The 23,390-nt window shown below is 39.3% G+C and overlaps 2 protein-coding genes across 4 annotated transcripts in view; one reads left to right on the forward strand and one right to left on the reverse strand.

The window, feature by feature from the left end:
• Positions 1 to 10,718: 10,718 nt before the first annotated feature.
• On the forward strand, positions 10,719 to 17,756 carry oxnad1 (oxidoreductase NAD-binding domain containing 1). 2 transcript variants are annotated; one of them, XM_047383781.1, is made up of 8 exons: positions 10,719 to 10,897; positions 11,326 to 11,471; positions 12,726 to 12,792; positions 12,910 to 13,013; positions 14,135 to 14,276; positions 15,828 to 16,073; positions 16,240 to 16,348; positions 16,462 to 17,756. In XM_047383781.1, exons 2-8 carry the CDS (start codon positions 11,326 to 11,328, stop codon positions 16,617 to 16,619), a joined length of 972 nt encoding a protein of 323 aa, XP_047239737.1. In that variant the 5' UTR covers positions 10,719 to 10,897; the 3' UTR covers positions 16,620 to 17,756. The 2 variants fall into 2 exon arrangements, with proteins under 2 accessions (XP_047239737.1, XP_047239738.1); XM_047383782.1 differs by having other exon boundaries at positions 11,345 to 11,471.
• Positions 17,757 to 18,075: 319 nt separating this feature from the next.
• The window catches only part of rftn1a (raftlin, lipid raft linker 1a), a 51,976-nt gene continuing 46,661 nt past the window's right edge, over positions 18,076 to 23,390 (reverse strand). Inside the window, exons 8-10 of one of the 2 annotated variants that reach the window (XM_047383779.1) lie at positions 23,091 to 23,218; positions 22,579 to 22,654; positions 18,076 to 22,274 (exon numbers count right to left, since the gene is read on the reverse strand). In XM_047383779.1, coding sequence (XP_047239735.1) covers positions 21,855 to 22,274; positions 22,579 to 22,654; positions 23,091 to 23,218 — 624 coding nt within the window. In that variant the 3' untranslated portion in view covers positions 18,076 to 21,854. The remainder of the gene's footprint in view (positions 22,275 to 22,578; positions 22,655 to 23,090; positions 23,219 to 23,390) is intronic. The other variant, XM_047383780.1, reaches the window with a different exon arrangement.

Genomic DNA, 23,390 nt, shown 5'->3' on the forward strand with positions numbered 1-23,390 from the left:
ACAGGAAACATTCATTCAAGGCAGCAATAAGCAATGTTCAACATCATATAAACTGCTGCGATCTTATCAAGGTTTGGAAAGATACTTCTTCACAGTGATTGTAGCTGCAGTTGTAAATTCATAAAACAAGCATTACCAGTTTTTATCAGACTCACATGATACCAGTGTATTAGTATTTGATATTTAAGATTATTTATGTTTCCAAAAATGTTACTTTATGCTTTTGTCATTTTATTTTTAACATTTAAAAATGTTTTTTTTTATAAATTCAATAATGTTCAGTATGATATGACTGCATTTTTACCTGTTAATCATATACAGAGTCATGGGTTGTTTAGGGGATTTACATGCTCGTGCTTGTCTCCAGCAGTCAATAGACAAGATGTGGGGTGACCTCTGAATAGGTCGACAGTCCATCAGAAGTTCATTTACATTTTTTAAAATTATTTAATAAATGACTTTCTCATTTTCCATTCCTAATTAATACCCCGCAGGAGCATGAGGATGAAGGGCGATTAAATGCGGCCGCCCATCCCCACTGCCAGTGGTTAAGATGTGAGGTTCACCCAGGACAGCTAACCTGTCCATATGTGTTTTATTGTGTTTGTTGTGTTTTATTTTCCATGTGCTAAATAAAAGTATATAAAACTCATTGTAAATAAATAAGTAAACGTTTTTCAAAAAATGTATTTGCAATGTTCTTTGTTGCTGTGTGCCCCTGCATGGATAAGTGGGTATAGACAGACAGATGGATGGATGGAATTTCTTTGTTGTCAGCTTTTAAGCTACTTACTAATATTTCAATGTGATATACTAGAGACACACTAAACAAGGAATTGCAATTGTCATGGCAGTGTCATATGTGCAATATCACAATTGCAAAGGACTTTTTGGATGCAATTTTTAATAGGCTTTAATATTTTAGGGGCCATGCATTAAAACTCTTGGACGCTCTGTCCTTGTCTTTCATGTCCACATTTACTATAGATCTTCAAAAATAAGGTTGCTGATATCAAGCAGCCCAAGTTTAAACAGAACTGTACTTTTTGCAAGTGAGTAAGAAAAAGCCATACAGTGCTTTTTACAAAAATACAACCTTCAATCTACTTTTATTATATATTATTGAAAAGTTATGACTTTATTTAACTGTATACTGTAAACATGCATGAAACATGCATGAAATGTTTACTCCCTCCTAAAATTAGAGAAATGCATTCTTTTTGCTCTGCTCCTGCTATAATATCTGCGAAACTGTCTCATTTAGATTCTTTTAGGAACGACATCTCCTACAAGTGATGCTACGCTGACAAAAGCTGTTGACCTTGGAATCCCTGAGCAGTTTCTGTCTGTTTGGGTTGTAGCCAACAGGAAGCACCAGAAGAAACCCAGACATGCAGAAGGAGGAGGGAGGAATGCAGGGAGTACCTTTTTGTTTCTCGCTCTCCCTTAAAGTCATAGTGAAATTCATCGCTTTGGCACAAGGAATGTGTGCCATCCACGCTGCTCTCCTGTGACAGGTGGTGGCCTGCATACCTGGCAGACTCCCTCCCACCTGTGATCCCAGTCGCAACTCTGCAGAGTTGCTCTCTGTTATTCAGTGTTTCATTCCTCCTACATGCAGACAAAGGTAAGCATGGATGCACTTCAAAAACTCACATATGTTTAGGAAAATAACTCGTGAAAGAGTAAGCAGTAGATTGATATTTGAGAGCTGAAACTGACTTAATAGATTTATTTTTTAAATTATACACTTATTCATAAGATGATGCATTTAAATTTGTTGTAGAATTATTCAGTTACATTTTGAATATTTAAAAAAAGTAATTTTGCACTTACAACCAATATGAAAATAAGATTACTTTGCTCCAAATAACACTGAATTTCAATGTAACTAATTCTGCTGCTGCAAAGCTCTTTCCCATATCACCTCTACGGTTAGTTTCACTAAAGATTGATCATTAACTGTAACTACACCAGACAGAGAAAGTATCAATGCAAGAATCTTTAGATAAGGATTTGCATAATAAACATTACCATCTTAGAACAACTTGCTTCAAACTCATTTTTTCTACATCAAGGAATACTTTTAATAGAGAGTCCACTGAAACACAGAGGCATGTGGAGAATGTGTGCCAAAAGCTGAGTGATTCCGTTGAGAGATTTTAAATTGAAAAAGGTATTTCCTCAGTGTGTATTTGTTTCTGTACCTGGAAACAGTTGTCTTTCGGTCAAAACAAAACTACACACACCAAAACATTTTCTCCTTTGAAAACACACACTTTCGTGTCGGAAAACAAGTTTCACTTGGGTGAAAAATAGGAAAAATGTGTTTTCAGTACCTGTCAAAGGCAGACTGAATTCCTGCCGTGTAACTTACATCATTAAGGAGTTAATTTGTTGACTGTGGGAAAATGTAATAGCAAAACTATTAATTAAGATAAAATAATTCAGCTATTGTCAGAATATTTTGTTTGAATACAATATTATGTCTTATATATGCGGAGACTGTGATCTCTTCTGCCATAATCTGCTGGGGTAGCAGCATCAGAGCCAGGGACATAAAACTCAACAAGCTGATAGAGAAGGATGGCTCTGTTTTGGAGATCATTGTGCAAAGAAGGATTCTTCATAAAATGAAGAACTTTATGGAGAACCCTGAGCATCCTCTTCATGAGTCTGTTGTACAACAACAGAGTGTCTTCAGTCAGAGTCTTCTTCAGATTTGCTGTAAGACAGACGCTACAGGAGATCCTTCCTGCCCACAGCCATCAGCATCTACAACGGCTCTTTGAAGAAACCTGCATAATATGAGCTACAACAACATTTAATTTCCTTTTGGAAATAATTAATTATTTTTTAATTGAATTGAACTGAACTGAATGTTATTACATTCCAAATGTCAAAAGACCTGAGCCTATTTCATATTTACTATGATGTTTAAAAAAATGTGTAAAGCAGGACCAAAGACAGTGTTTTGATTTAATATTGGTTCAAATTCTGGATCCAGCACTGAACAAGAGCTAGAACGTCTGCTGTGGTAAATCCTGTGTTTCTTAGTCATAGAGTTGCAAACAAACTGTCACAACATCTGATAACTGATAAATACAACTCCAAATTTAATCACTGAAGGCATCCCACAGGACTCTGTGTTAAGTCCCATGAGCTTTACACTCTTTAAACAACTTCAGCTACAACTACAACTTTGATACACTTACAGTTGTGTACGATAACCCAATGGCTGTCCTGATTTCAGGTTACGACGCTGAATGAAAGTGAATCATCTGACTAAGGAATGTGCAGACAGTGTTCTGGTCCTTCACACCAAAAGACAATCAGAGGCATCAAAAGAACCAAGTACACAGGAGATGGACCCCTTCTCACACATACAGTTCCTTGCATGTGTATTCAGACAATGTAAACTTTTCAAATTTTGTCACAGATCAACCACAAACAAATTTTATTAGGGTATAATTAAGTAAACCAACACAGAGTGGCACATAACTGACATTTACAGAAAAGGAAACACGGTTTTCCAAATTCTTTACACAGAAAAATTGCAGTTATGTTCATTTATTCAGATCAATTTAATCTGATAGCCCTAAATAAAAGCCAGTGCAACCAAATGCCTTGAAATGTTTAAGCAAGGTTAGGCTTCAAAACAATATCGGAGACTGGGAACAACTCATAGAGAACTGTTCAGTCCATCACACATCAAGCATGTATAAGGAGGTGCTCGGGCCAGATGAGAAGAAAATGTAACTTTGTGGCCTCTATGTGAAACACAATGTGTGGCAAAAAACAAAGACTGCAAACTACCCTTAACCCACCATCCACAAAGCACATCATAATGTTAGCATCAACATGCTCTGTGTGTGCTTTTGTTCAGTAGGGACAGGAAAGTTGAACAAACTTGATGGGGAAATGGGTGGAGCTAAATACCAAAATGGAAAAAAAAACTAATGGAGCCTGCAGACTTGAGACTGGGGCCGAGATTCCAGCAAGACAACAGCCTTTAATGTACAGCCAGAGCTATAATTAAAGTGCTTCGACCAAAAGATTTTCTGTTCTCAGAATGGCCCAGTCAAAGTCCAGAGCTAAATCCGTTTTGGCATCTCATGGAAGACTCAAAAATTGGTATTTAGACAATCTCTTCATGAGGTTGAGCTATTTAGCAAAGAAGAATGGGTAAAGTCGTATGTCCTTGAAAGTGCAAAGCTCTTAGAGACGTATCTCATCAGACTTGCTGCTGTAATTGAAGCAAAAGGTGGATCTATTAAGTACTGACTCTTGGTGTCTGAATACAAACGCAAGTCACGTTAAAAACCATGTATAATTTTCCTTGCACTTCAGAACTATCTGTTGGTCAATCACATAAAATCCCCATAAAATACATTGAAGTTTGCGGGTGTAACTAGACAAAATGTACAAAGGTTCTTTGGGTATGAATACTTTTGCAAGGCAGTGTAAAAGAGACAAGATTTTGTCTGAAGTTTATTACACGGTTGGCGCTCCCCATCTTGGACAATGCCTCTGACAGCAGCTCTCCCAAATATGCAACCATCATAACAAAGAAAAACACACACCCTTTCCCTTGTTTGAACTGCTGCCATCCAATGAGCGGTTAGCACAACCTGAAACAATTTCTTTCTTAGAACTGCAACCTCTATCACACCCTTCTTACAGAGGAATGAAAAGTAAGCAGATTCACACACTAGAGAAACAGAAGTTCACACAAGAACAAGGATTCATTAGAGGTATTAGAAACATGTTCACTCTGATTGGTACATTGTATTCTATTTTGATGCTATTATGGGAGTACTTGGGCTTTTGTGTTTAGCTATTGTTTTGGATTTATTCACATTTACTGGTATAATAACCAGAGGACAGAATTGTCATTTTGAGCCTTCAAGATTGTCTGGAAGACAAAATCACATCAGAGCAATGAATATAACTAGCTCACCTATTCAGGAGACATCTTGAAGTTGTCATTGCCAAGAAAGGCTTTTCCACAAAGTAATTAATACATTTATGTAAGTTTGCCCAAAACGTATTCTGTTTTATTGTAGTTTATTACCCTAAACATCATGTGTGTACAAATGCGCAGTGTCCCAACAATAAAAAATATAAACGTACAGGGGTTGGACAATGAAACTGAAACACCTGTCATTTTAGTGTGGGAGGTTTCATGGCTAAATTGGACCAGCCTGGCAGCCAGTCTTCATTGATTGCACATTGCACCAGTAAGAGCAGAGTGTGAAGGTTCAATTAGCAGGGTAAGAGCACAGTTTTGCTCAAAATATTGAAATGCACACAACATTATGGGTGACATACCAGAGTTCAAAAGAGGACAAATTGTTGGTGCACGTCTTGCTGGCGCATCTGTGACCAAGACAGCAAGTCTTTGTGATGCATCAAGAGCCACGGTATCCAGGGTAATGTCAGCATACCACCAAGAAGGACAAACCACATCCAACAGGATTAACTGTGGACGCAAGAGGAAGCTGTCTGAAAGAGATGTTCGGGTGCTAACCCGGATTGTATCCAAAAAACATAAAACCACGGCTGCCCAAATCACGGCAGAATTAAATGTGCACCTCAACTCTCCTGTTTCCACCAGAACTGTCCGTCGGGAGCTCCACAGGGTCAATATACACGGCCGGGCTGCTATAGCCAAACCTTTGGTCACTCATGCCAATGCCAAACGTTGGTTTCAATGGTCCAAGGAGCGCAAATCTTGGGCTGTGGACAATGTGAAACATGTATTGTTCTCTGATGAGTCCACCTTTACTGTTTTCCCCACATCCGGGAGAGTTACGGTGTGGAGAAGCCCCAAAGAAGCGTACCACCCAGACTGTTGCATGCCCAGAGTGAAGCATGGGGGTGGATCAATGATGGTTTGGGCTGCCATATCATGGCATTCCCTTGGCCCAATACTTGTGCTAGATGGGTGCGTCACTGCCAAGGACTACCGAATCATTCTTGAGGACCATGTGCATCCAATGGTTCAAACATTGTATCCTGAAGGCGGTGCCGTGTATCAGGATGACAATGCACCAATACACACAGCAAGACTGGTGAAAGATTGGTTTGATGAACATGAAAGTGAAGTTGAACATCTCCCATGGCCTGCACAGTCATCAGATCTAAATATTATTGAGCCACTTTAGGGTGTTTTGGAGGAGCGAGTCAGGAAACGTTTTCCTCCACCAGTATCACATAGTGACCTGGCCACTATCCTGCAAGAAGAATGGCTTAAAATCCCTCTGACCACTGTGCAGGACTTGTATATGTCATTCCCAAGACGAATTGATGCTGTATTGGCCGCAAAAGGAGGCCCTACACCATACTAATAAATTATTGTGGTCTAAAACCAGGTGTTTCAGTTTAATTGTCCAACCCCTCTATGTTCACATTCAGAAACAGTTGCAGAGGTCACGACCAGAAACCTAAAACACCATTGTGATGTCAAGCATTCAAGCATATGAAAATATTTATGTTGACTCACAAGTACACAGATCAAGTTACAATCGTCTGCGTAAAGCGTTGTTTTGTGATGACGCTGATGCGTTTGCATCATGTGTGTAGCAAGTGCCAATGACGGGAGCAGGTCTCTGTGCAAAGCTAAACCAGAAAATCACTTCTTGTCACAAAGCAGTATTGACCAACAGGTTGAACAAAGATGTGCTGCTCATGGGAAAGAGAGCAGGAAGGCAGCCAGTTGGACTGGTAGGGTCAGCTAGGAAAAGAACAAACCCAGTGAAGGAAGTGAGCAGCTAGTGTATCTAAGGATAGCAACAACATCAACATGGTTTATTCATCCTTTACAAAAAGTCAAACCCATTGAGGCCTTTTAAACAACAGCTTTCTCATATAACAGCTCATTTTCCACACCAATGACAACTGGGTCGAGTTGTTCTGTGTATTAGTTAAAGAGTCCCCACTGCAGCTCTGAAACAGTTGCCTTCTCCAGAGGATTTGGGTGGAGCAAACCACAATCTGTCTTAATGGAATGAGTTACATCTCTTCAATTGTCTGGTTAATTTCAGGAATGTACTGTTTTGCAGGTTTTCTTCAGGGCTTTCTTGAAAATATGAAGCCTGCACAGTCAGGACGACCTGTGATTAGCACAGGCACATAAGAAGAAAACTCACAGGAATGCAATAAGGAATCTAACAGTTGCAAGCCTTTTCTTTCTGTGTATTTGCTGAGTTTCTATCAAACACTGCTTTTGCAACAGTGATACAGAGAGACTCCCAGGCACACAACTATACTGTACACTCACATGTATTTGACAAAGTATCATTCTGACTTTAAAATCACCGTCCATAAACCCCATAACCCTTAGATGAAAACGTGTTTGCCTTCTAATTCTGACAGATTGTGAGTTTTCTGTTGTAGAATTAGGTATTTTAACAAGAAAGAAGGACCGTGTGTTATTTGAGGTAAGTGTTTATAGAAATTTATTACTTACCTGCAAAACAACACAACTTGCCTAACTGAAAGCACAGAGACCTTTAACTTAACTTCTTGGTAATCAGATGTTTTTAGGCAACTGCAAAATAAAATTGAGATAAAGACATTTGGGCTATTTATTTTCATCCAAAGATAACTGACCTATTTTGTTTTTGTTTTGTTTGCATGTTTATAAAGCTGTGCAAAAATATTTACATTTCCACATTTTGTCATGTCACAGCTACACATTTCAATGTACTGTATATTTTACAAATAAAAATCAGAAAAGCTGAGGCTTGTATTTGTTTTTAGCCCTCTTTATTCTAATAGCCCTAAATAAAATCCAGTGTAGGCAATTACAATAATCAGAGAAGCAACCTAGAGGCACATGTTAACTTTGGGGGAGCAGCTGAGTTTTGAAGCTCAGGTGGAAGTCATACATTCCAACAATCTGGCCTGTATGGCAGCCTGGGGCAGACATTTATCTATATTGATGTGGCCCAGTCAAAGTACAGATCTAAATCCAGTTAAATAATTTAAACTGATGTTCATGGAGGCAATTCCTCCAATCTGACTGTGCTTGAGTCAGTTTGCAAAGAAGAGTGGGCCACAGAAATCGGTTTGAAGATATGCAAAGAGACACCCCCCAAAGACGTGAAGCTGTTTTTGCAGAGAGACATGGTTCTGTTAACTCAGAGGGACTGCCACATCACAATTAAGCACTTCTATTTGTTGGTCTATAATTCTGAATAATTCTGAAAAATACATTGTAATTTGTGGTTGTAATGCGACACAGATACCACCATGACAATTGTACAGGCTATAATGAGAGATAATTGTTTCTAAGTAAACAAGCGACTTTCCGTAGAAAATTATATGAATTGACAATACACACCTCCATTTTTACCATTTGTATTACATTTGTGCAATATTGAGAATGTTGACAATTAATTAATAGTGAAGTTATGTACAGTAAAAATCCTATAATTATAGACCTGGAATTGATCACAGATTTTATTATTCTTTGCCAATTCTCAATATTGGCAGCTGTCTTTGTGGTTTAGGAAACACTATTTCCTGAATGTGACATTATGCTGATGAAAGCCGGTTGTTTAGGTTTTTAACCCCTGACTGGTTTCTGTCTGTCTTGTTTGTTGCCAAGAGAGAAAAGCCAGAGAAACCCAGTGACAGAAAGCAGGAAAATAAAAGAATCAGGAAAGGGTTTTTGCATTGCTCTCCTATAAGTGACAGCGAAAGGTCTTATTATCACACCGTGAGTTTGAGCCATGTCTCTCTCCTTTGCTGTCAGACAGAAGGCTACCCATCTGTTTTGTTCAGTCATTTCTAGAACTATAAATTGTATGATTTGGCCCATTCCTCCTAACAAAACAGGTGCAGCTGAGTCAGGTTTGTTGCACACACACACCTTTCCACTCTGCCTACACATTTTCAATGGGATTGAGATCAGGGCTTTGTGTTGACCGATCCAAAACATTGACTTTGTTTTCCCCTAAGCCGCATTTGAAACCCACATTAGTTTTAAATGTTAGTAAAGGGCTTGGCTGCATGCTAAAAATATTTAAATAGAAGCAGTACACAATGAGTATCCTAATATAGCTTAAAAACTGCTGCCTTTAAGGTTCTGCTTACTGTTAGGTCACCATAAGATGGAGCCAAACGCATAATAAGTACCATGTTATGTGTTCGGTGCTAACTTTGCAAGGAAGCAGCACAAAACCATCAGAAATACTCTTTAGAGTGATCTCTGTAATGATTTTCCATTGGCTTGTAAGATGTGAGATGAAAACATTTCTGAACTTCACCAAAACGTGCAAATACCATTTTGAGATCAACAGTCTGCAGCAATCTATGTACTCAATGCACCACCTGTTCTCCCAAATGTGACAGTCTTTCCTCTACAGGTTTATAAAATACCAAAGCACTCTAAAGAGAAATTATAGATACTACCAGGGTGACAACATTGCAAACTAACTTGGTATGCTTGTTGAGAGGTGTTGTATGGGGTATATACAATGGACTTTTGACTGCTTTTTGATGACAGCAGCTGTTTTTTTATGGCAGGGAATGACCAAGTGAAAGGATGATCTCAGGTTTCATTCACCGAACAATGACCTGAAAGATACTCAGATGCTACAACTTGCCAAATGGAGCTGTTATCCTCCACAAATCTCATCTTGTGTTCTTAGATACCTTTTTACTAGTTGACATTAAATGATCACATACATTTGACTATACTGTATTGTAATTTGAACCGAATTTAATTGGATCTAAATCTTGCTATTTCATTGATGTGAACTAAATATGGAGCCAGCTGGATTCTATTTAATTAGATATAAATTGGATCTGTTTATCTTGTAAAGTACCTCTCAAATGGCATTTATTTTGAACTGGTGCTACTAACAAATTTCTTCCGTTTTTGGCTTTTTGTCTTACCTAAATGTTTCAGATCTTTAAGCTAATTTTAACATGAGACACAAATAGCCTGAGTAAATACAAAAATCAGTTATTAAATGATGATTCTATTGTTTGTGGTAAATAAAAAAGATATCCAAATCAACTTGGTCTTATGTGATTAATTTCCCTCTGCTTGTGTCACCCTTAGTGACAACAACTGCAACCAAAGATAGGCCACTTCCAAACCTTTTTTTGCCATTCCTTGGTGACTGTTGTGCCATTCGGAGGTCAAGTGAATATACAGTAAATATTAGATACAGTCACTGGAAGTACTATACACTGTTCTAACATATAAATGACCTTCTGTAATTATTGTCTTAGAAGATTTATGTTGTAAAAATAAAACGATTTGGAAATGATTGTTTATACTTCCTGATTTTAGTTTTGTATGTATTGTATGATATTACTTATTTTTACAAATGTTTTATTCCATGCCTTTGTATATTTTCTCTATCTGATTGCATTATTTGTACCAGTTAAGTCAAATCTTAAAAAAAAAAAAACAAAACAAAAAAACAGTTACTTGGTTCTTGAGTAGCTTTTTAACCCAAATACTTTTTTATTCTTACTTGAGTAATTTCTTGGGTGCTATTTACTTTTCAGCTACTCCACCCATTGTTGTTTATTGGTCACCATTGCAAGAGAGACGTTGTTGTGAAGAATAAACAGGCTTACATTTAGGTTAAGATTCTTTAAGTCTAAATTGTATACATTTAAACATTTTTTTTTTAAAGTTTTTAAGTGTCCGTTTCTTATAATACAGGTACGTTCCCTGAAGCCTGAGTTCGAGATGTACTCGACCAGAGGAGGGCGCTGATCAACTGAAAGCTAGGCGTTTCATCTCACCGAAGAAGTAATCTTTCCCAATGCAACTTGTGTCATGCAATCCTAACATGCCGAAGGTTATCACTGTTGAGGTGGAGAAATATCTGACCGGGGTTTGAGTGGAAAACGGTCTGGCGTTGTTTAGGTAAGAAACATTCACCAGGGTTCTGTCTGGCGGAAATAGCAAAGCGGAATAAAAGTCCTGCCTAAATGGAGCTTTAGCAAGTTAGCTTACTACCAAGAGGTCACACTAAACTCCATTGATATTTACCACAGTAATACGGGATGATGTTTTTCTACCTTGTCGTACGTTTTAAAATAAACATCTTGTCATTATTACATCCTTGTATTGTGAAATGGATATCGGTGGGTAGCCAGTAGTATTTAAGACCCGAAAAAAAGATTTTAAGGGAGTTTTGTCTTAGTTGTTAGGTTGCATTTCGATATAAAACCTTTTCGATTTGATAATGAGCTACCGAAATGAAAGCCAAATGACCGAACACTAATAAACGCTGACTTAAGCACCGCTAAGATCCGACTCTCGGCACTTTTGACAGTTTTCGGCTTTTCCAGATGTTGTCTGTTCTGACAGGAAGCCGGGTAGCGATGAGCGCCCTCTGCTGGTTCATCTGGTCCGCTGCTCGAAGCTTCGGTCCCCGGCAGAGTCCAGCTACTGCTCCGCTGTGTAGGCGCCTGCTGGGCCCCGGATCTGCAGACAGGTGAGTCTGTTCTGGATTAGTTTGTGACCTACCGGTACTTTAAAAACAACTCTTAGTAATGGGCTTAACTAAAATACAAGTATCTCAATAAAGTTTATTTCTGTTCATTTTGATAAATGTAGCTCACTGGTAACAAAAACCCAAAATTCAGTTGCTCAGAAAATTTAAATATTAGTTAATCAATTGATCACTCTATCAACAGACTTAAGTCTATGGTTACACAGATAATAACTAACACAACAACATGATGAAAATATAGACATATTTAAGTATAAAAATATTAAGACCAATGAAACAAATTATTTCTAATACGAGATGTTATGGCCCCTATGGTAGGGGACTGTTGACCTGACCTGTGCAGCAGAGTCATTATGCGTAAGCAACGCAATCTTTTTTTCTGTCAAAGACGTTGACTGTTTACAGAGTGCTGTATCCAAGTGCACTAATGGAAAGTTGAGTGGAAGAAAAAACTGGTAGTAAATGGTGCACATGCAACAGAGTTAACTGCAGCTATTTTTGTGAGGCAAAGCCAATTAACAAGTTTGAAGGAGACTTGCAAGACATGGACTGTAGCTGGAGTAAGACCTCCAAAAGCCACCTTGGGAGTGTATCTATGAGCAACAACTGAGGAGTGCCTTGTGTTGGCACTGTCCAGAATTCGCCTGACTTAATCCTCTTAACAGACAATGGGATATTGTCAAAGTAAAGATGAGAGAGACGTCAGACCCAACAACGCAGATATGCTTTTGCCTTGTGTGACGTCATTGTAGGCATATGGGAAAGGAATCTTGTTCTTTTGGAAGATACATTTCATCTAGATTAAATCAAACGTTTTACAGCTACATAGAAAAGCAACAAAACAAAACCGACCACTACATTTTGTTCTATAAGAAACAAATTAATGTGTGATTGAATTTACAGACAAATCTGGATAGTAGCTTTAACACGGCACAAATTCTGACCCATGTGGATGATTCTTAAATATTTGACCTTAATGGCCCACTTTACCCTATATTTTCCTTGTGTTAATAAATAATGTCAGCTCTATTCTCTTTTCCATTTGGGTACATGAACTGGTGAGACGATTTGGTGTGTTTTGTGTGCACTGTCCTGTTTAGTTTATTGTTCTTTATTGACAATGAGGCAAACTCCACATGTCTTTTTACATATGTGCTCCCTGAATATCTTCAGGCTGTTTACAAAAGAATATTTGACAAACAAGCCAATATTTAACTACTATCTCCTCTTTATCAGGAGAAACATGTCGTCCAAAAGACAAATGGACCACCTGGAGAGAACAGCGAGCAACTACAGACAAAATGTAAGCTCTGATTTGAAAACAATATAGTGAATTTATAGTTAGAAAAGATCAAACGAAATCTATTCCTTTCTCCTTTGTGACTCTGTTTGTGTCTGTCTGTTTGGATGCCTGATGTAGGCGCTGTATCCAGCTCAAGTCTGTGGAATCATGACCGAGTCAGAAACGGTGAAAAGACTGAGGATAGCCGTCCATCCAGACTTTAGCTTCAAAGCAGGACAGTGGTGAGTAGACACTCTTGTTTACATATTTTATTAAGATGAACATCTGTCGCCCTGGAGACCTGATGTATGGGCTCAGTGAATGGGAGTAATTAGTACTAACAGATTGATGTTGATTCTGAATGCTTCCAAGTTACAAAATAATTAAATTAATAATAATAAACGTACAAAATGTGTTCTTGGCCGATGCATGCAGGCTCTAGCACGAAGAGCGAGTTTTCTGCAGTATTCAGAGTCACCACCTGGTGGCAGCATTCTGTCAGATTCAACCACTTGAGCTTTAAGCTTTAAATATTGACATAACTTTCATAGTTGGAGTTTATCAGGTTATACCATGATGTTGGTTTATCTGCTAAGTTAATTAGAGGGTCGTGTTGGATACAGATGCATCAAAGATATAGAACAGTTTTACATGCTTGAGATGACGCTACCATTTGACTGTTGCGTAATGTTAGAAGAACATTTTAGACTCAAAGTGATGAAAATAGGTTCTTCGATTAAGGCAGGCCTTTTTTTTTTTCTTGTCTGTCTGTGTCGGTTCTGGTTGATGGTTTTAATTAATGGACACACGAGCCCATGTTGTTGGTGGGTGTTAGACAGCCAGCTGTTGTGCTTTAACTGACTGTAAATATAAATGCATTTTAAAGAGGAAGAACTGTCCAGATCTCTATCTGCATGTGGAAAAAGGATATAAATTCATTATTATGGCAGATCCTTTATGTATGACTCCTTTGAGGGGTAAATATTCTTCTTTATCCTTCTGTAATGTAACAGTGGATCATTGTGCTAGTGAAACATTAGTACAGCTGCAGCAGTGGTTGCGCATGTGGCTTTGCTTTGTGGCAAACAAACACACTGCAGTTTGAATAAACTTGCTAGCTGGCAGCTGTGCTTCTGGTTTGATTTTTATTCCGTTTTTTTCTGAAACCTTCTGACCTCTCTTCTCACTGGGGTCAGAGGTTGACGCTCTACCTTCACTCAGCCTCTGACCCACAGCTCGACATGTTTTAACCATTCATCGTGATGCGCATGAAAAATAAAAATGTTTTTTGAAGATTGACGTGAATATTGTGCTTCAACAGCAGTTTCAGACCTACATCGCATTATGCTGTTTCTGGATGCAGGGTAGATTTCTTCATCCCTGGTGTGGAGAAGGTGGGAGGTTTCTCCATGTGCTCCAGCCCGGGTTTGTTGCAGAGGGAGGGTATCATCGAGCTGGCGGTCAAGTATACAAAACATCCCCCAGCACACTGGGTCCACACTGTGGTGAGTGAGAGGAGTAATTCATATGCTAACCTGATATACAGGTCTGGTAATCCATAACTTCCTTATTTCTTAGGGTGTAGATATAGCTAGAGGCTTTTAAAAATAGGAAAGGCCGTAGGACTTGCCGTTCAAGTAAGGCAGATGTTTGTTGAAATTCACAAGTCAGAAAATGGCTGCAACAAAAGGCTATTGTGTCCCCTGAAAATTACACCTTGCCTTGGTCAGATAAGGCTAAGTTTAAAGTTTTTGTCAACAAACGCTCCACGTGGGTTTCATAAACATTGTCCCCACCGCTCACTGAGCTTTAAGTGATCCGAGTCTCATTGTCAAAGTCGGTTGGTGGCCATTAATGGCAGTTGGAGTTCGTCTAAGTGGCCGGAGCAAATGCATGACACTTGAAATATAGCATCCTACCAAATATTGCATCCAAGCAGTCCTTCTTCTTTTAAGAATCAATTCTGTTGATCAACCTTCACAACTCTTTGCGGTTCCATCGCTAAATATCCAGAGAAATATATTAAAACCAGCATGTAAATTCCTTTGCCAAACAGAGCATATTTACATTTATTTTCACCTAAAAGTCATATTTTTGGTGATACGAAGCTTCTGTCTGAGAGCAACGAAATGTGGACAAGTACCGGTTAATCAGGTGGAGGATCTGTGATCATGTTGGCCTGTTTCTCTTCCAAAGATCCTAGGAACCTTGTTAGAGCACATGACACGATGGACCTTTGACATTCCAGGAGATGTTAGATAAACATCTGGTTGACTCCTCTTTAAAGCTGAAAATGAGAACTCAATGGCTCTTTCAACAGGATGAAGCTAAACAAAATAAGGCCAAATTGAGAGAAATGGTTCTCCAAACGCAAAACCATTGTTCTTCCATTCATGGACATATTGGTCCAGAGACCTAAGTCCTCCAGAATCCATAGAGGGTGAGCTTGAGAGAAGACCCAGGACTCTGGGTCTTCTCTCTCTGTTTGGTCTGACATTGTGAAATATAGTGGAAGACTGAAAGGGAAAAAAGGATTGTAAAAAGTATAACACCAGTGACTTTTTAATTTTCTACCCACTGAATAAAATGTGAATTAATCTTTAAGTAGCTCTTCCAATTTATATTTTGTTTTCCTCCAGCTCGCCTCTGCTCTCTCTCTTTCTGCAGATTGCATATTTGTTTTTCTGTCCGTGTATTTAATGTAGTCTCATAATAACATCTTTAAACCATGGTCTTATTCTAGAAAGATCTTAGGAAAAGCAGCATTCATTTGAGCGTTCTGAGACGTACATGTCCCTGCTCTGGGATAGCTTGATCCTTTTGTTTGATTTTTGTACTCCAGGAACAGTTAAGGCACCATTATAGAAGCTTGAGAGATCATGTATTATTATGTGGAAGTGTGCAGATGAAGGCATTCGACTACAGAACAAATTTGAAGCATGGAAACCTGTTTATTAACAGTTGGTTATTTTATTTGTATTCTCTTTATTGTTAACTTGGTAAAATACAGACTGCATTTTTTTCTTACAGTTTTGTCTGCTGCTCTCTTCTGTCAGTGTACAGTAGGCTCTCGTGTGGCCATGCGCGTCGGCGGGGACTTCTACTTTGACCCGATGCCCTCAGATCCATCTGTGGATCTGCTGTTGGTTTCCGGGGGTGTTGGGATCAATCCCCTGTACTCTGTTTTATTGCACACTTCGGATCTGCTACATCTCAACCAGTCCTCTGGGGGTCGGGACTACAACATAGGTTCTGCTCACCTCTGCTACAGTGCCAAGAACACTCAGGAACTGCTCTTCAAGGTTCGCTCTAACATTGTAACATAACTTCAGTGTATGTTACATCTTCTGGTTATAATGTTAAAAAATATGGAAAGGTTTAAGGGGTATCAATACTTCATAATGCTGCTACCCGTCTTGGAATGTTTCTGCTCAGTTTGTCACAACCTGACTTGTCTTTTTTTCCAAGAGCTCCATCATTGAGAAATGTGGAGAGTTTCCTAACAAGTTGTCCTGCAACTTTCACGTCACGCAACAGAGGGCAGAAGTCGAGCCGCATCTTCAGCCATTCGTCAGAGGTAATCTGCGCATGTATACGCTTCCTCATTCAGCTGGGATGATTGATTGACTGTCACATGAGCCTCGAACGCTGAGTTTTAATGAGTGCTTTTACTCCCCCGTGTCTCCTCAGGAGGGAGAATCTCAGAGGAGGAGTTGCAGGCAAATGTGGACCCACAAAGGACTTTGTGTTACTTATGTGGACCCCCACCAATGATAGAGGCAATTTCCAAAACCCTCTTGGACCTCGGCCTTCCAAAGGACAGGATTCTGTTTGAGAAGTGGTGGTAGAACTCCTCAGGTCATTTCCAAAGGTTGTCCTCCTGGGTTCTAGTGGTCTTCAGAGGGAGGATGTTTGGGGACGTGGAGGAAACCAAAAGCGACAAAAAATGTCTGTGTGATCAGCCTTTCATGTGAACGAAAATCCATCCTCTCCACCCTGCTGTGGCGATCCATTTACTGTCTATGATACCACTCCTGAACTACGGACTGAATCAAAGACTGGAGATGGATTTTATTTCCTGACGTCTAGCCAGGAAAACATCTGCAACTTGCTAGATTTCTTGCAAATACAAATTTATATTGAGAGAAAAAAAGTACTGCAAGATTTGCAACCCAATATTTGCACACCGCCGCTAAGATTATCCAGTTTGGGAATATGTTTTATTCTGAAATATATTTTAAAGATGCACCGATCACAGATTTGTGACCAATTTCCTAGCTTTGATGAGCTGATACTCCTTTCAGCCAAATCCCAGCCTTACAGCTGTAAGCAGTTATCAGTATTATAATGCACATACCAGGATTTGACATTTTAAGCTGTCTTTACCATCTCATATTAGCTGCCAAATTTAGCATATTCCAAGCAGCTTAAAAAAATACAACAGCAGCCTTCGTGTTATCTGTTGAAATCAGCGCCAGGTCGGTTCTCTCCAGCCTGAATGAACAGCCAATCTGTCTCCATAGAAAACAGTTTTCTCCCAGATTGCTTTTTATATCTTTTTCCTCTGACACTGGATGGGACGTTTCACCTTTCAGGGCCAGTCGAGCTAAAAATCATCCAACTCATGTGATGACTTGATTTCTCTGGGCATCTCTGACTTATTTATTTCACACTTTGAAGGGTTGAAAACTACGTTGTAGTGCGAGTTTGAGGATGGGCTAGTTCCCACACTGTTTCCATAAAATAGTTGAGCTGGACTCAAAGTCCTGACAATAATACTCACACCTTCATGTGACAGAGGAGCAGGTGAAGTGCTCTCTCACTGAAGCTTCACATTTATTTTAAATATGAGAGTTCTGTATTAATCTGATTATCTAGACCGTGAAAACGAAGGAGTTTTGTAGATCCTTAGAAGTGTTAAACTTAGTGTGTTTATATGAAAGAAAAAAAAGAATAACTTGTGCAAAAGTAAAATTTTAAAACCATTTTGGCTGATAAGCTTGGTTTCTTCCATGAGAATAATTACATCTCGCATCTTTTTCTTCACATCTGTGCAGTCTCTTCTTCTCTCACATCTTCCACATCAGCAAACAGTTTTCCATCCCCGGGCAGGTTAAGCATCCCACGGCGCTCTGTAATGGAACCTCCAGGTGGTCTCTGATTGGCACGGATCGCTGAACGTCCCTCAGAGACGGCGGCAAGCGTCTCGTTGCCGTTTCTCAGCGAGGGTTGTTATTTCTCCTGTTTATGAAGATAACATGGAGTTGAAATGGGGGGGGGGGGGGGGACAACTTTGAGGCAGTCTGGTTTTAAACGCTTTATTGACCTTCTTGTTGAACCAAGACCTAAATGTTACATCACATAAGCACTTCACAGGTAGTCCAGGAAACAAATAAAAAGCTGATTTCTAAACAACACATTCTTGGGTCACTTATTGCAAATTAAAGTTTTCCATTGCCTCCAGCTTTTGAAAATGTCATTAAGGTTTAAAGGTAGCACTTTATAAATACTGAATACAAGAGTTACTCATAAAAACATTAAAAAATGTCACTCTCCTTGGCGTATTCTCACTTAGGTTTTGTAATGAGCTAATACATATGTTGGCCAATTGTAGAGTTTTTGACCAATTTGACAATTTCGTCTCTTGCTTACTGAAGGGTGACATTTTTTCCACATTATAGAACCGTAAAGCAAATAATCTAGAACCAAACTGCTCTTAAATCCCATAAGTCTGAAATACTATCAGTACATGTCAGATGAGCTCTGACCATCTGAAACACCAACTGTTCCAACTCTTTCTGTTTATCTGCCTTTACGTTTGGCTTCAGTGAGGACTTGACAAACATTCCAGAACTGGATTGGATATTTTATGATTTTTTTTGTGTGTGTTAAGGACTAGTTTGGCCATTCCTTGAAGATCATTCAGGTTTTCTATTTGCTCCTGCTTTGACAGTGATAAGTGTAGTTCCTGGAGTTTGTTTTTCACTGGACCTGATGTTGTACAAACTTCTCATTTCCCTGCTAGAAAACAGATTATCTACCTCAACTGTCTCCTGTGGAAATACTGATATGTTTCCTGCTGCTGAATAGTTCCAAACACACTGATTTTAGTGCCCTCTTGTAGATGGGTTTGTCCGATCTTTGCAGCCCAATGGTGACATTGTACTGGCATTGAGGGCCCCTTTAAACAATTTGTGAATATGCTGCTGTAGGTTGCAAATGCACCTAAAAACCTGCAGCAGACTTTCGACTTGCTTACCACATCTACTAAAACCGATTTTTAATAAACTTCCCAATTACCATTGACTTCTAGACTATTACTTCTTTAACCAAACCTCTCATTGGATAAAAACAAATGAGGAAATGTGGTTCTAACTAGCGATTTAAGCTGTGTTGCAGTCTACCACATCCCAACCCTTTTCACCAGTGCACCGTTTGCAGTGTCTTGCAACACTATTTACACTCCGTTTCAAATTTTGCTGTGTAACAAACAAACTTTTATGTTTTTTATTAGCATTTAATGACACAGTATCCCAAGATGTAAAGTTATAAATCCACAGCTCAGGTAGGATGATCTGTTGACTAATATTAATGTACTTTGCAAACATGGCCTTAATGGAAGTGTGGTGAAAAAGAAAGTCATTGTTGAAGCAAAGTTATAAGAAGTCCAGTTTGCCACAAGCCATGTAGGGGACGAAGTAAACAAGCGGAAGGTCGGGTTTGGGTTAAATGACATCAAAACTGAATTTTTTTGGCGTACATTAGAAACACATGTTTTGCACCATGGCCTGAACACACCAACCCACTGGTAAAACAGCAGAGGTAGCATAATGCTGTGGGAATGGTTTTTAAAGACAAATAGGCAAAAATATCAGTTCTTAGATGAGCAAAGCTGGGGGAGACATACCCCAAAAGACTTGTAACTTTGTTTGCAGCAAAAGGTGGTTCTACAAAGTATTAACCAGAAGGGCTGAATGCAAATGCACATTTCGTATATTTAGATGTTAAATAGTTGGAAAACCAAGTCGCATTTTCTTTCCTCTTCCCAATTATGCACAGCTTTGTGTTGGTTTCTAAAAATCAATTACATTGGAAGTTTGTGGCTGTAACATAACAAAATTAAAAAGGCCAAGGAGCAAGAATGGTTTTCCAAGACACTGCATGAAATGTATAATTAAAATATACTGAGTCCAGGAAACGTGAAAGTCCAAAACAAGAACATTCTCACCAGATATAACGATTACAGCCTGTAATACAAATGAAAGCTCACTCACACAACAACACTTTATAGCAGCTTGACTAACAGCTAGTAGAAGGGGGGTAAAAGTCACCCACAGTCCTTCAGCAGTTCCTCTTCGGGGTCTTTTTGCCCCTTTGCCGATTTGTACTTTTACAGGTTTGGTCTTTTCGGACCCAACTGTTGAACGGAAAGGAGCGGCTTACCACTAGTTGTTTCATACCACCCAAATGTGGCTGTGTTGCAAATAATGTCCACCAGCTGGAGGTTACTACCTCAAACATGGATTAAAACTACAATAAGTGGAAATTGGGTGTAATATAACATCTTCAGAAAATATTTTTAATTAAATTAGATTATACAAGAAAATTTGAGGGATTTGTAATGTTATTTTTTTTGTTTCCGTAATTCATCAAAGTATATACCAAAAGAAAAAGTGCTACTGAATGAGTAAGAGCACGGGTACGACCTGGCGGGCTTATTGGTATAAAATGGTAACGCCATGGTATATGGGTTGGCAGTGGGGCAAATTGACCCAGAGTTACTCCTTACTATGGATGTCTTATAAGCCTGAAATAGACAGCAAACTTTAAAAAAAAAACAACAAAAGAAAGTCCTACTCAAGGCATTGGCTGAAGAAGCTGTGTAGCATTGTACAGTCTGTTCAGTTTTCACAAAGCAGAGAATCCCACAACACATTTTTACCACATTAGACTTGACAACTGAAAGCAACATAAATATACGAAAGTCCTCTGGAAAGGCATTTTCCCCCTTACAGATTTCTAATAGTTTTTCTTTTTCTGTCATGTGTGAGTGTTTCAGATCATCAAACCATTTTGTTTATCTCGGATAAAGATAACCGGAGGAAATCCAAACAGCAGTTATTAACTGAGGAATTCATTTAACAAAGGAAAAAAAGGGATCCAAACCAAATTGGCTCTGCGTGAAAAGTAAAAGTCAATAAGTGCTTGTGCTTGGTCTTTAACACAGTAGTAGAGGAATTTTGGTCCACTCTTCTCTACAGAATTTATGTTCAGCCACACTGGAGGGTCTGAGTGGCCTGTTTAACGCCATGCCACAGCTTCTCGACTAGATGTAGATTTAGACTTTGAATACACAACTTCAAATCCTCCGTTTTTATTTTAAGCCACTTAGAAGTGGACTTTGGCTCACTGCCATGGTAAGTAACCCAAGTGCCCTTGAACCTAAAGTTACAAACTGATGGCCAAACATCTCTTGCAGGATTTTCTGGTAGTGAGCAGCATTCATGGGTCTGTCATCCGTCGTAAGGCAGCGAAGCAGCTCCACACAATCACTAGCACAACCATGTTTGTCTGTATGGTTTAGATGTTGTTCCGGGTTCCTTTGTGACCTCTTGGATGAGTCATCAATGCTCTCTGGCAGTAAGTTTAGTAGTTTCCAGATTGTTCCCACTTGTTTTTGAATTTCTTGAGTATGGGTATGATGTGTTGCTTTTTGAGATATTTAAGCATATCTTGTCAGACATACATTTTAGCGATTAATTAATTTTTGCAGGCCTAGTCATAATCAAACATGGGTATGGCTATTGAAATTAACCTGAGCTTTCTAAAAAATGTGGTTGATCACAGTTAATTTATAATTTAATAAGAGGGGAGATAACCTTTTCACATACAGCCAGGTTGGCTTGGATATCATCATTTGAAAACTGCATTTTGCATTTACTCAGGTCAATGGAAAAAAAAGGAAAAAACAAGAATTTTGCAAGGTGCCTAACACTTTTTCACAGCCCTGTATATACTCGATCCCATCCCAGGACAGCCAGGTTTCAGCTCCCTCTGATTGCTCGGCTCTCAGATACTGTACATCAACAGACTCCAGAGAACAGCTGCTGTTTAATCCGCTCCTCCATCCTGACCTTTTCCTTTAAACCCCTCTCATCACCCGGACAGAAATCCGTCCATCTCACCGCCTTCTCTTGCCTGGGTAGTGGGATGGCGTCTACGTCAGTTTCCTCCTCTTGATGTTCCACAGAAGCCCTGCGCTCCAACAAAAAGGAGAAGGCCTTTTGATGTAGCGCATCCTCTCTGGTCTTCTGAAGGCTCACTCTTTTGCTCTTTCCTCTGTCCCCTCTCTTCCTCCCCTCTGCTTCTGCCTCCTCTTCCTCTTCATTGATCCTCAGCCTGTCCATCTCGGTCTCTATCACGAGGGACTTGTTCTCTTGCTCGTCTAGAGCTTCTCCGGCTGAGTGTTTCTTTGCCTTGCTGCGACCTCTGAGGTTCAGCATCTGAAATCAAACAGACGTGTTTGAGATAGTTTCCTGCTTTGTGTCGCGTCTTTTCTTTCGCTTTCCCCAGACACCTGACAAACCACAATAAAGCCTTGTTCACTGATGCCTCTTTCCTGTACAGTTTGAGGCCAACTACTTGCCTATTATTAGACATTTCTAAGTGGGTTTTATATTCGCTGTACATCCCATATTTAGAAACATAACTTTTTTTTTTAATGCTACCTCCTGTGACATAAAGTCACTCGCCCTCAAGGCGTGACAGAGACAACTGACAGATTTGTTGCAAAGACGTAAGACGAACCTTGAAGTCTTTTCTCCTGCGTTGCAAAATTGGTCTCTGAAGGAAAAGGATTTGCTTAGTCGACAAACTTCCATCACTGCAAAAAAGAAAAGAGCAGCCCTTTAATGAACGTTACCCACCGTATTATAATTCAGGGAGCCTGCATTAGCTCCGCATGTGCTGAAATCCAGTCTCTGCTTCATGCGGTTTCTAAACTGACAGGTTAAAAAACAAAAGCAGTTCAGCAATGGCTTTTTTTTTTGCTTGTTTGTTCGCAGTGGCAACAGATTTCAAAAGCTTTTTCATGTTGAGACGAGCATATGATCAGGATTTGTCAGATCTGAAGCCATCTGTCCTTCCTATCCGAGTTCCAGTGTCAGTCCTGCTCCCAAAAGGAAAGAACACAACAAGATGCTAGACAAGCAGAATCAACAATCAGGCAAAGCCGTAATTAGACCCAGCTAAGTTTAGGAGACATTTGTCAACAAGATAAGAGGGTGAATATTTTAAACAAATCAAGCGTTTTGCCTTACTTATAATTGTGGATGGGTTGATACCTGTTTGTTCTAACGATGGGTGTTGGCAGCACACACATCAGTTTCCATCCATATGGAGCTAAGGACTGGAGCAGCGGGATATAATCCGTCTTAACCACAACACCCTGGAAAGGGCAAAATAATTCAAATGCCAGCAAGAAGCAAATATCCACATTACAGATATGGTCAGAAGTTCACATGCAGTCATGGGTGTGAATGTCATGTTATTTTTGGGTTCAACCTCATTTTGAAACATTATTAAAGACTGTACAACACAACTCAATGACTTATAAAAAA

The sequence above is a fragment of the Girardinichthys multiradiatus genome, chromosome 13 (assembly GCF_021462225.1).
Source record: "Girardinichthys multiradiatus isolate DD_20200921_A chromosome 13, DD_fGirMul_XY1, whole genome shotgun sequence".
Lineage (NCBI taxonomy): Eukaryota > Metazoa > Chordata > Actinopteri > Cyprinodontiformes > Goodeidae > Girardinichthys > Girardinichthys multiradiatus.